The 13,334-nt window shown below is 35.3% G+C and overlaps 1 protein-coding gene across 1 annotated transcript in view; it reads left to right on the top strand.

The window, feature by feature from the left end:
- DIAPH2 (diaphanous related formin 2) overlaps positions 1–8,278 on the top strand; it is a 249,059-nt gene extending 240,781 nt beyond the window's left edge. Inside the window, exon 28 of the mRNA XM_074914772.1 lies at positions 3,685–8,278. Within this exon, the coding sequence (XP_074770873.1) occupies positions 3,685–3,749 (65 nt within the window). The 3' untranslated portion in view covers positions 3,750–8,278. The remainder of the gene's footprint in view (positions 1–3,684) is intronic.
- Positions 8,279–13,334: the final 5,056 nt, after the last annotated feature.

The following is a 13,334-nucleotide window of genomic DNA, read 5'->3' as shown; positions in this document are numbered from 1 at the left end:
TACCTGGAAGAACGGATAAGAAGAAAGTAAAACGGAAAAGTCACTTAATCTTAGTATTGAAGTTCTGCAAAGTATCATTTGTTTTTCTCCTAATATAACTGAGTTTTATGTTGATAACAAGCTACTGAGTTAATAAATCTGTTGCAGTTATTGAGACTTCTTTTTTAATAACAGAACTAATGAAGGAGCATTAAGGAAAGGGAAAATACATTTTGCAGAATGTTTTTGCAGAAATATTTTGCTCTCCCCTGCCAGTATGCTTTTAATTGATTGTAATTTCTAATGCTTTATACATACAGAGTATAAGGGAGAACATCTTAAAGATGAAGTTGTCAAATTTCATAAGATTACATTGTTTAAAAATAACTATTTAGATTTTTTTTGTTTACTTCATGGCATATATTTATTGTACTTATACACTAAGCTTATTGTGGTTTTGCTTTTCACCTCAGTAGATTCATGTTACATGGTGAATGATGTGTATGTATCAAAAGCACCTCTACAAATATCTTCTGTGTCGTAGATTATTCTCATCTCAGTGTTATATTGAGTGCAGGAAGACTTGAACAAGTAATTGTTATTATAATAAAGTCCGTATGTTCCTTCTAGTGGAGGTATAAAGTTTGCATAGTCAGGAATACATTCCAGTATTATATGAACTATTGATTTGATTTCTTAGCAATTAATTGTTGATTTACAAAATATTTGTTTGAGTGAGGTAATACCAGCCTAATCCAGTTTCAGATCCTAATATGAAAACCGGTTGTTTTAACCTAACAAATATGTTTATACATGTACAAGCACATTTTACATCTAGTGAAGAAATGAATCATTTCTTTATGTGTATGTATACATGTATGTACACGTACTAATGCTGCTTTTTTTAACTAGATGTGTATGTGCATGCACACACACAAGGTTGCTTGCATATTCACTGGTGAATAAAATAGGTCTCTTTGTAAAGAACAAGAAATACTTTATATTAACGTCCAAAATTTTCAGATATGTTCAAGTTCTCACATTGGTATTAACTAAATCTAATCCGCCCATCCCTTTTTTATAATGAGCTGAAAATTTTATGAAACTGTAATTTGTATTCTACTTGCCTTTTGTTTTAGTAAGACTCGCTATAAAGCTTTGCAGAAAAATCTCTTGCAAATGCTGACATTGTTTCTTACTGCTAATAAATGAATTTTTGTACCCCAGTTTCCTTGATTAGAAAAAACTTGTGGTTCTTTCCAGTCTTCCTTGAATCTTTCAGATTTTGTATTCCTATCTCTAGAAAATATAATTACTTCCATTTAAACACCAGAAATAATTTTAAAGAATAGATTACTTCGAATAATTGGGAAAATAGCTGAAGAAGGGAATTATAATGCTTCTAGTTTTTACAGTTTTGTGTTTTGTTTAAATCTCAGTTGTGGAGTGACAGGAGAATCTGAACTGTCATTTGCAGCAAATGTCTCTACCATGATGAAAAAACAAAACAAAAAAAAAACAACAAACAAACAAACAAAAAAAAAAACAGAAAAGAGGAAAATCTAAAATAAGAAGGATGAAGAAATCAACAGTTCTTGGACTCTCTTAATCTGTTTTTAGTCTGTGGAGTTGACCGTCTTGAAATTATATCAAGAAATAGTCTACTGGTGAAGGCACTTCTCCCCACTGAGAGCAAGTATCACTAGACTCTTGACTCGTCACTGTTATAGAGGAACAGCAGCACATTTGATTTGATAACTTCCCTTCTTGGGTTTTAGACAGCATTTTTGTGCTTTACTTTCCAGTGCCTAGTGACACTGCAACCAGTCTAGAGATTTATTCCCATGCAAAACAGATTGACTTAGGGTAATTTGAATACTTTATGCATGGATGGATTCATTAGGAAAAGGAGGCAAGGCAGAACTATAAAAAGAACTAATAATCTTGCTAAAGGAGCCGTTAATTCCCTATAGCATTGGAGACACTTTCATTGAACGGGGAAGAGTAAGGTTGATTTTGCAGAGCCCATGCAGTCTCCATAGGCATCCTCTGTTCTTTGTCCAGAAACAGATCATGGAGATTACTGTCTTAGTCTTCTCCAGAACCTTATTTAATGTGCTTGGACCATTTCTGGCTTTGTTAGCTTAGAACAGAATCCCAAAATGGTTGAGGTTGGAAGGGATTTCTGGAGGTCATCTTGTCCACCCCGCCCTGCTCAAGCAGGGTCACCTGGAGCCCGTTGCCCAGGACTCTGTCTAGAGAGTTTTTGATAATCTCTAAGGATGGAGACTCCACAACCGCCCCAGGCAACCTGTTCCAGAGCTTAGTCACTCTCACAGTAACAAGTGTTTCCTGATGTTCAGAAGTAACCTCCTGCGTCTGAGTTTTTGCCCATTGCCTCTGATCCTCTAACTGGTCACCACTGAAAGAAGCCTGGCTCTGGCCTCTTTGCACCCTCCCTTCAGGTATTTGGGTACACATTGGTGAGATCCCAGACCGATCTTTGCTCCAGCCTTTCCCTCAGTCTCCGAAACATAGTGATTCAGTCAACAGTTTTTTTCAAAGAATGTATTTCTACCCATCAGATGCGTTGGGGTCTCGTGCTTTATGCCTGAACCTTCTTCCTTGGCCTAAGTTGAGCACTCCCCCACAGCAGTACCAGTAACACATGCTTTTATCGTCTGCTGCACTGGGGAAACAGATAGAGCTAAATTGGCACATTTGGAAAAAACCTGAGAAAACCTGCTTGCCTGCAGTTTATCTGTCAGACTTTTTGCTTCTGAAGTGACTGTTGCTTTATAACATTCCAGTCTATGTAGGAGTTCCAGCCATATATTGGGACACCCTGATGCTGTAGCAATGTAGATACTGTAGTGATGCAAACAAAGAGCAGCAACCTGAATATGACATGAGAGAATAGAAAAGGCTAGGACAAAAGTAAGCGGTCACCACAAAAAAAAAAAAAAAAGTGGCAGGACCACATTTTAAAAAAGATCAAAACCTCCAGAAAATTAAGTGGGGGTTAATTTTCTGCCCCTTTTTGATTGTGTGCATATATATATATATATTCATTGCTTTAAAATTTTATTCTAAAGGCACTTAGGAATGTGGCTGGTACTTGATGATTGTTTTCCTGTGATAGAGACATATTTATTATTCATTGCAATAATTACTGTGTAATATTTTATACGAAAAGTTGTTCACACTGCACAATCAGGAAATGCTTAGGAAGTGGCTGATTTAACGGTTCTATTTTTAACTCTGCACCAAATTATAGTGAACAGTGTTAGCACTTTTATAGTTGGAGCATCTAGTAGGCTTTTCACCACCACACTGGTCAGTACATTCTTATGAAACTTGAAATATATTTTTCCAGAGCTTCTGTGCATAAATTGTTTCCAAAATAAGATTTTTATCCAGAATTTTAGTTCTTGTGTGCTGTTTCCAAGGGGACTGTGTTTCAGGATTCTCCCAATGCTTTTATCACCCAGCTTCCCTGATCAAGAAAGTAATTTATTGCTGATTGCAGAACTCTTGAACTCAGTCTGGCAGCTGCAGTGTGAAACTTCTCTGATCCAGTCTCCTAGTTACTTATTTACATATCATTTGAAATTATTTTCAGGGCTGTTTGAAAACCTCTTGACATTGCATTATCCGTGTTTCAAATCTTATGGTGATTTGTTTTTTCTTCTCTTTGTATTACAGATAACAGACGAGTAACTTTGGAAAGGTCTCGTTCTCGCCACAATGGAACAATTGCAGCTGTATGATTCTTCTGATGCCAAAGAATTAGTGAATTGTTTTATTTACAGTTAAATGGATATACTTTGAAAAGAGTTTATCATACAAATTGGCAATGATCATAAAGGAACACTGGTATTGATTAAATGAGGAGGTGTATAAATATTATGTATTTTAAAAGCTATTGCTAAATAATCCACATACTGTATCTTATTACCCCAACTACCAAGATCTGTAAACAGTGTTAAACAGTAGGATATATATCTTATTTTCTTATGTTTTTTCTTTTATTTCCCCCCTCCCCCCCCTTTTTTAAAAAAAAAAAAAAAAAAAAAAGCTGGCAACTTACATGAAAGGAGTTGGGGATTTCTAGGTTATGTTTTATATGGGTAAGAAAATACAAATTTGTTGAAAGAATACAGCTGTGGATTCCATTTGCAGTTCTGATTTGGACTTGAAAGGAAAAAATAATAAAATTGTATGTTAATAAATTCAAGAGATGAGCTGGTCTACATTATCAGAATCTTTTTTGTAACCATAAAGAAGCAACGCATAGCCCCAGTCAGGTTGCTGAAAATCTTATCTCAGTGTAAAGCCTGGTGGATTCAGCTGTTTTGGCTGCAAGTAGGATATACCACATATCTACACTTTTGGTGATATGATGATGTATAGTTACTTATCACTGCTAAAAAAATTTTCAATAAAACAGAGCATAGGATTTTACCAAAATTAAATGATATCAAGGCCAGGAAATGTTTTTAACTGTATCTAAGGAGGGATTTTTCTAATGATGCACTTATATATTCTTTATAAAGATATTTGGGGGAAAATATGATTGTCCTATTTTAATTACGCTAAAAATACCTTAGTGTAGGTTTTTAGAGAAAAGCTACATTATGAAGTTATTCAGAACTGCCTCTGAGTTTTTCCTCTGTTTCTCAGGTAAAATATGTAGCGGGATCTCTACTGGTGGATTTTAGTGCTGAAAGTTTAGCAGCTAAGAACAAATTTTCTACCTGGAGCACTCTATAGCAGTGATCAATGATTGCAGCAGTCTGAATTTTCGGGACGCTCCTCCCATTCTACTTTGTATACAGGCCCCTTGCACTGCAGTACCTCAGGTGAGCAGTCAGTTTAGTAACTGACACTGTGTATGTTCTGCCACTCAACGGGAAACTATAGTTCCCTTTCTCCCCAGACTCTAGTTGAATGTACAGTCTGTTTGGTGTTCAGGTCAGTCTTCACCATCCTTTTTACTAAAGGTTCATTGCTTATCTGGATGGGATGGAGGATTTTAAGTGGGAGTTCCAGTGGAACTACTCATATGTTGCTCAGCTATGATAGTTAAAAAAAAAGCAGGATACTATGTAGTAGATGGCACTTGTTCTCAAACTATTATTGCTTTTCACTGATTGATGAATTATTATGAATACTTTTATTGCCTGGTGTTACAGGGAACTTTTTTTTAATGTTATATAAAGAATATTTGGAAGGTAAGGTTATCACATTGTTTTCTGTGCACAAACTGCTAGCTCTAAAGGAGCATTTGATACTGGGGCAGTGTAACTTTGCACTACTGCTTGAGCCGAGCATCTTTGTACAGTAGATTTTCTTTGCTTCTCTGGTAGGATACTCTTAAGCCTATCTGACTAGTTTGGGATACATTCAAACAATTTCCAAGTACAGTGATCAATATCCAATCATTTTAAGAAAATATACAGCTCCTTTTCAATCTAGTATTGAAAATTTTTGTTAAATTGTCAAAGGAAACGACATTTGCCCACTGCTATATCTCTAAACATAGGAATACAACTGAAGCCTAATGAAATGTGTGCTGTCAACTAATACTCTTCCTAAACTGTTTGGGGATTTTTGTGGGTTTTAGTAGGAAGCTAAAGAGTTGTATGGTACTTCAGAAAATTAAAAAAAAAAAAAAAGCATGCAACAGGATTCTGGCTCCCTGATTATCAGTAAGAGAGACAAAGAATTATATCCTGTTTCATGTAAGGTCAACATTAACCTTGTATTGAAGCATAACATTTAAAATGGAACTATTAAATTTACAGTTATAAAAATGTGCTTCATGTACAAAGCCAGTTTAAAAGGATTAGGTTCATGATGTCTATATAAATTTGAACTACAATCAACAATGTATTAGAATTCAAATTTTAAAATGAGCATTTTGCTGGGATTTACAAGTATTGGTATAATCTTTATATGTGAAAAATCAAAAGCTCACAACAGAATCTGTAGCAGTAATTATTAGTGCACGAGTTTTTCATTTCCATGGGTTTTATTATTTTTAAAGCTCTGTGAAAGCTCACTACACATTTTCAAGAACCAAATCTTAGGGAAAAAAAAAGGCAAATCCAAAATAACAACATCATCTGATGCTTCTATTTTACTACTATTTTTTTCATATTTGAAACATTTATATAATTTAATGGACATATCTGTTAGAACAAAAGTGTCTTTCAAAGGAAAACTAGTTTAGAAGATAATTTATGTAAATATAGGGTGCTCATATTTATGAAGTCTAAAATATTTTCTGAAATTGATGCTGGTCACTTTGTCTTTTGATAGTTTTTCAGTCTATATTAAATTGCAGATATTTTTAATGTTTTTATTATTGATCTAATTTTCAGAGGTGTCACATGTTTATCTAGAAGTGTAGAAGAGTAGCACCTTTTTCAGAAATGCACTTGCCTTATTTTCTAATTTTAAAAAATAAAATATATCAGTTAAATTATATTTGTATTCAAAGTAATCCCAGAAAGAAAATCGCTGGAGGGTTCATACATAAATTCCTTGCTAATTATGTTTCACTATATGTCCTCTGAGACATTACGTTGACAATATACCGGCACATCTGTTTGCATTCACATTTTACCAGTTACAAGTACTGAAGAGAATTTTTTTTTTTTATGATGTTACACTGTTTACATTTCTTAGTTTATTTAAGAGGAAGATAATCTTACCTTTTCAATGAATTGAGCTAAATTTGCAATTGACATGGGAATAAAATTTTTAAATCATATACAAATATACATCTCTGTTGCTTAACTACTGGCTGTACAGATCAGAAATGTAAAGACACTAGACAATTTTTGCTCAAGTTTTTTGCAGTTTACTGAGAAAAATGTGCAACACAATTTGTCATGTATGTTTGTTTGTGATTCAACAAATATTGTTTCCCAGCACGTAAGTGATGTTTGGTTTAAGTGTTAATCATATTATGAACTGATGCTAAAGCCAAAACAGAATTAGTGCCTCAGAGGGCATTGACAAACAGCTTCAGGAAGTATTCCCAGAAATACTGTTACATAATTTGTTCCGGTTTTAGACAACCATGGTCAATATGAAAAATGTTATCTAAAATTATCTGTTCTTTCTTGAAAATTCAGACACAAATGCAAGCATTCCCATAGTTCCCTTCTGTAATATGCAAATAGTTATGAATATCTGTATATTTTTGCATTTTTGTGTGTGGTATATGTACTACCTCAGACAAATGCTGTAAAAAACAATGTTTTCATGGTTTCTATCCAAACCACAATTCATCAGTGACCTACTTTAAATTCATCCCGCAATGTACAAATGGTTTGCAAAACTCTGAGAATCTGGCTGAGTTTTAGGTTTGGCTCTGGAAATCCTGCTGTAGCTTTCATTAAGAAAACTTTGCAATGTTCGGCTTTCGCATCCCTCGGGCAAATCCTGCTTTGATGGGGGAATTTAGTACTTCCTATATTGAGAATGATATAGCTAGTAAATATTTAAAGCTGGTAATAGTTATGTGGGAGCAAACTTACCTTGTATGTAAATTGCTTCTTATCCATTAAACAAAGGCTTGGCTGAATTATACTTTAATGTTTGCCTTCAAATTGCTGAGAGGTCAGGCATAACAAGTGCTAAGCGATAAAGCAATGTAAAGCCCACCTCTTATGTGCCATACTTACTGTATTTGCAAGTTTTTCATTTTAAAATAAATATTGTAAGAAACCTCTACATCTTTTCTTCTGCAGTATCTACACACACGCCCACGCATGCACACAAATGTAAATAAATAAAAAATCAAAGCAGATAAAGCCAAATCCCTCAGCTTCAGGTGTCTCTATTTCAGATCATATATTGCTTTTGTGCATAAGAAAGGGAGTTGTGTAAGCCTGTGAATTCTGCAGTCCTGCAAGCTGTCACTCAGCACCCACTGATGTCATTAGAAGAATGTTAAAGGAGAAAGATTTGTTCATGTAGTGCTTCTTTTAGCACTGTTTGAGGTGATACATATGCCACAGAATGTGAACAATAATCTATTACAGTTTAGTCAGTCTGCTATCATGCACCATTTGGTTTCCATTTTGGAAGTCATATGACTCCTGATGCCAAAAAAAAAAAAAAAAAAAAAAGTGACAAAACTCATGCGTTTCTATTTTTTAAACAGCTCTGTGTTTGTATGTAATGTTTAAAATAGGAATTTGATGAAATCACAGCCTGGCCATTGTTAATCCATGTATTCTGAAAACTGTAATAAAGATATACATAACATCATTTTGCTAGGTGCGCCAATGTTTTACTTGTTTATGATTATTATTACCTATTGAGTATCATCACCTCAGAATCTGTTCTTGTTATATAAAAATATCATGCTGAAATGACTTTCCGTTTTAGCTTATTGACATTTTATGGATCTCTGGGTTTTTTTCTCTGACGTGTCAAGTATAACGTGACTTGAATTTGGGGAAGAAGATGCCTTTTCCAGTGGAGGAGGACTTTAAAGAAAAAAATACATAAAATTATATAATTTTTAAAAAAATTAAATCATGGTGATACCATTTTACTTTTACAGAAATAACAGTAAAAGGGAATCACTAAACAAATTACATGGGTCTATGTTTGTTTGAAGTGGCTGGAATCCAGTATAGACTTTTTAGAGTAGACACATAGTCAGACAGCTGTTGTTGGTGTTTTCCAAATTATTTACTTCATTGAGTCACAAAATGGTCCTAATGGAATAGAAACTTGACAGACTTACCTTCAAAACTCTGTGTATTGCAGCTTAAACAACTTAATGATGTCACCATAACAAATGGGACTGCAACACAATGATGTCACCATAACAAATGGGAATACAACAGTATAGAGAGTTAGCATTGAATTAAGTACTTGATATTCTAATTGAGTGGAATTCTAATGAATATGATCAGCCATGTTGATACAACACTCCTCAAGTAACTTCTTATATGTGGAAAAGATATGCCAAGGGATGGTCAAAGGCACCATTTTATTTTTAATGAACCAAACTATGGTTAGAATCTACTATTTGATTTATGGTGAAGCAGTAGAGGTTTGTATTCTTATGGGATTAACATGGAAAAAAAAATGAAAACTCCTGAGTGGCAGCTATAAATGTAGATGCTATGATTGTCATGATTAAGAAAAATGTAGTAACGATGTCCTATGTATACCATATTCTTGTTCCTTATTTTTAGGTAAATGTTCTTGACTTTTTAGTGTGGGAGTCTGGGTTTCTCATCATCCTCTTAAATACTTTTGCCTTTGGGAGATTGGCAGCCAGAATTTGTCCTGAAACAAGAGGCAGGTACCTTAATACCTTTCTCCATGGTAATTGTTTCTGTTACTTCTTCACATGCTTAAGAAATCCTGTATGTGAACTTCAGATTGATGGTGAGTTGTTGTGCTCTGCCACATACAGAGACTTCTTTCTTACATTTGGAGTCATCATCTCACAATTAGCCTTTCTACATTTTTTTAAGGAAGTCAGTAGTACTGGGCTGTAGTAAAATTATGAAAACATTCCATTGATTTGCTCAGAATTATTTCACAAGTACTTAATGGCCCTAATTAATCCCTTTCAGTAGATGTGAAACTAAGATTAAGAAGAAAAATCCAAACAAGGGATTTATTAGGGTTTTTTTTCCTGTAGGCTCCGAGCAAACAATAATTTAGTCCACTTAAATTCACAAGATACTGAAAGCTGTTTATTTGTGTTAGTGCAGTAACGAGGCCAACCTAAGAAACCCGTCTGACAGGCAAAGGATATTATTTCAGGCACCATGCTAACAAAATCACACAGTTTTTGATTCCAACTGGCTCTCACCCTGCCTGCTCAGGGCACACGCAGAGCAGGCTTGTGTCAGCCCGCAGTATACTGCTCTAGATGTGCTCAGGCCAGGTTTTTATAAGGGCAATGTGCCCAACATCCTTCCATTGAAATAATTGATCTCTGAGTCTTAAGGGGCAAATTATCTGTGAGGCACAGATGACTGAAAAACCCTGGGAGTGCTTATCTGCTTATTAAAGTGCCAGAGTCCTTAAGAAGAAAAAAAAAAAAAAAAAAAAAAGATAAATAAGACCTGGTCCCAATAAGGCATTGGTCAGACCTGGTGTAAACTAATTCTAATTCTCCACTGACATTACACCAACCCCACATACTGAGGCCTCTGACCTGTAGAAGTTACTCCTGCAACATTCAGAAATGTATGTTTTTTAAACAGCCTTTGAGAGTACAAGGATTAATTGATGAATAATTAATTATCAGACTGGCAATTCATTGGCGTTAGAGATTCATGTCAGGCTGTTACTGTTTTAGCACTTTGGTGATGCTGATACTCTGAAGTGGCTCGGAAGCCTGTTCCATTTGTGGAAGAAGCTGTTAATGATCACACTTTCTCAAACAAACTTTTATCTGCTGGAGTAGTAAAAAGTGAAAAGGATTACTTTGAAGAGATAAAAATAAGTGCTAACTGAAGGTATATATCTTATAAACTATGAATGAAGTTGTAAATTGAAAGAAATAACATTTTAAATGCACCACAGCTTGATTCCATACCTGTTCAAGTGAAGTTCTTACTTAAGTGGTACAGGATCAGTCAACTTTAAGGAAGCAAATTAAAAAAAACAAATCAGACTAAAAAAAATAATGAGTGTTCAATGACTGAATTCACTGCCATGAAGAGAAATTAGATTACAGAGGCAAAAAGTAATGACAAACCTGTAAAAAGGCCTTTGCACTACATATAACGTACTTAGTATGTAGTACTAGTACATAGTACATTTAGTACATAGTACTAAAGGTAAAGAGGAAGCAAATTTCCCTACATGCATTTGGTGCTGTGCGTGGTAGATTTTGAAACTGATCTGTCATACTTCATTTAATGACGATTGTTGGATTTTTGAAATCTGTGGTAACATAGACTGGCCAAATGAAAATTGTATTTCTAGAAATATTTCAAAATTCTGTTCAGCCCCAAAAGATCTAATTTAATTATATGTGTAAATGCAATATGTATTTTACCTGAAACTAACTAAAATCTCTTCCAGTAAGCTATAGTTTTAATTCCAATGAACAATAATTTGAGCAAGATTTAATGAGTTTCAAATAGTACCTAGTACAGAGTAACACACTATTTTATATAGCTTCTTTAGTGTGTAGGTGACAGGTTTTGAAAGAGTCATAGCATCTCTTATGGGGAGATGCACTTACAAACATTAATAAAAGCATTTTTATTTCTGATATCATAAACAAGTTAAAACTATGAGGGTTCTACATTTCAGCTGAATATATTTCTGTGTATTTTGTTCTCCATCGCACTTCGCTGTCCAGAGTTGTGCTGAAATTCTTGAGTGCAAAGAATTTAAGATTGTGTCTGCAGCCTGCCTAACTGCAGAAGTCTGCCAGTGTGTTATTTATGGGGGAAGAGAGGAACTTACACTGTTCCAAGTAGTCTGCCCAATGAATAGTCTTTTTTGGAAAGATTTTTAAAGCATGAGAATAAACTGATAATGATTGTGATTTTATTAACTTTTTTTATATAGTCGGAGAATTTTAGCTCATCACAGGGCATTGTTGACAATTAGAAATAAAGCTCAGTAGTAGTAGTGTTGTCATGGCATCTTTAAGTCTAAATAAATATTTTACTCCCTGCTTATGAAAAGTGTAAAATTGAAAAGTGTAAACTGGTGGGGTTAGACAGTTTCTACAGTGGTGATAATGCTGTCGTGTTTTTGTTTTGGGTTGTTTTTTTTTTTTTTTTCCACCAGAAAGTAGTCAGAGATGATTTGAAATGCTTTTAGCTGTGCCCTTTTAGTTTTCATTTTTCTGAGAAAAATTGTTCATGTCAAACATCTCGCCATCAAAAAAGCAGAAAAGCTGGCACTGAATTATTATAGCTGAGAAACACTCAACGAAAAAATTATACAACTAATGAATGAGAAAGATGTGGAAAGAAGATCCCCATTGGTACAACAGTGTCTCTTATATTCTTCTGTTGTAGTTTTTACTTTTTAACCCAGTCTTACCCAAACCGCAGCCCCTCACGCGTTGCAGATTGGCTTGAGCGCTGCGCCTCGGCGGGAGCGGTTGGAGCAGAGGGAGCTCTGCTGGGCCGGCGGTGCTGGGAGGGCTGTTAGCTGCCCTCAGAGCGGTGCAGGAGGCATGCTTTGCACTTTGAACGGCAGGTCTTGGAAAGCAGTTTTTGAAAGCAAGATGCTGCTGTAGGCGAGTTCTCAGCAGGGCAGGAAGACAAAGCAGGGGGAAGGGGCTGCTCTCTGGTACCTTGGATGCTGCCTGGGAAGCAAGGAGCTGGTGCTTCCTCAGAGACAAGAGTTTTACACTGCAGGCTCAGACATTACTGCAGTGGTTTGATTACATATTTCAGCTTTCTCTGCACTGTAAAGGTTAGGAACAAAAATATTGAAGAGGTGGTTTTTAGTTACGTTTGACCAATGTGGAGGAATTCTGTGCAATACAAGACCCCTGTGTATAGACAGAGCATAAAGCCGGTGGTGACGGTCCTTTGTTCTTAGCCCAACTACTAACCTAGAGCAGCTAACCTAGACTTAGACTTCAATTTCATCACCTTTAAAACAAGGTAGGGTAGCAAAACTTGGACGAGATTATGCTGTTATCAGTTTGATTTTTGACAAGTTGGCAAAGAAATTATTCTTTTCATTGACTAGATAAATTGGTCTAAATTTGTTTGGTCTTCCCTCTCCTAGGTAAGACGTTAGCAGTAGTTAGTCTGCAAACCCATTTACGTTCCCTCAGCACTAACACCTTCCATTTCTGAACAGTGAGTTGCAGTGGAAAGAAAAAAAAAATACTGAAAATAGTCATGTAGTCAGATGAAATACAACAAAACCATTTTGTTATGACCTGCATGTGTTATTTGAAGCAAAAATCTGGTTTGATTCCCGTTAGATACCTAAGTTTATCACTGAGGTATTGCTGCTGTAAGGGTATGCAAGTGTCTCTCTCACATGCACAGTATGTTGCACAATGTTAATGCTTTTTCAGGCTGCTATTCCTCATAAGCAGTAGGAAGTCTTAAAGCCTGATGCAGATGCTGGAATGTGATTATATTGTGATGGAATGGAGCTTATTCAGCAATCCTGCGATTATTAAGGTAATGAGGGTAATTTATAGCCTCTTATGACCTACAGGTACCAGAAGCTAAAATGCAGGTGTTGGGGAAAAGAAAACACTACTTCAAGAGCTAGCAGACACAAAAGCACATCAATTTTTGTTAGGTAGTGATCAGATACAAGATGTAGCTTGTATATGTCAGAGAGAGCCTTAATTAGTTCATATTTGGATC

Source organism: Athene noctua, chromosome 11 (genome assembly GCF_965140245.1).
Source record: "Athene noctua chromosome 11, bAthNoc1.hap1.1, whole genome shotgun sequence".
Classification (NCBI taxonomy): Eukaryota; Metazoa; Chordata; class Aves; order Strigiformes; family Strigidae; genus Athene; species Athene noctua.
This window is presented reverse-complemented; position numbering and strand designations above follow the sequence as displayed.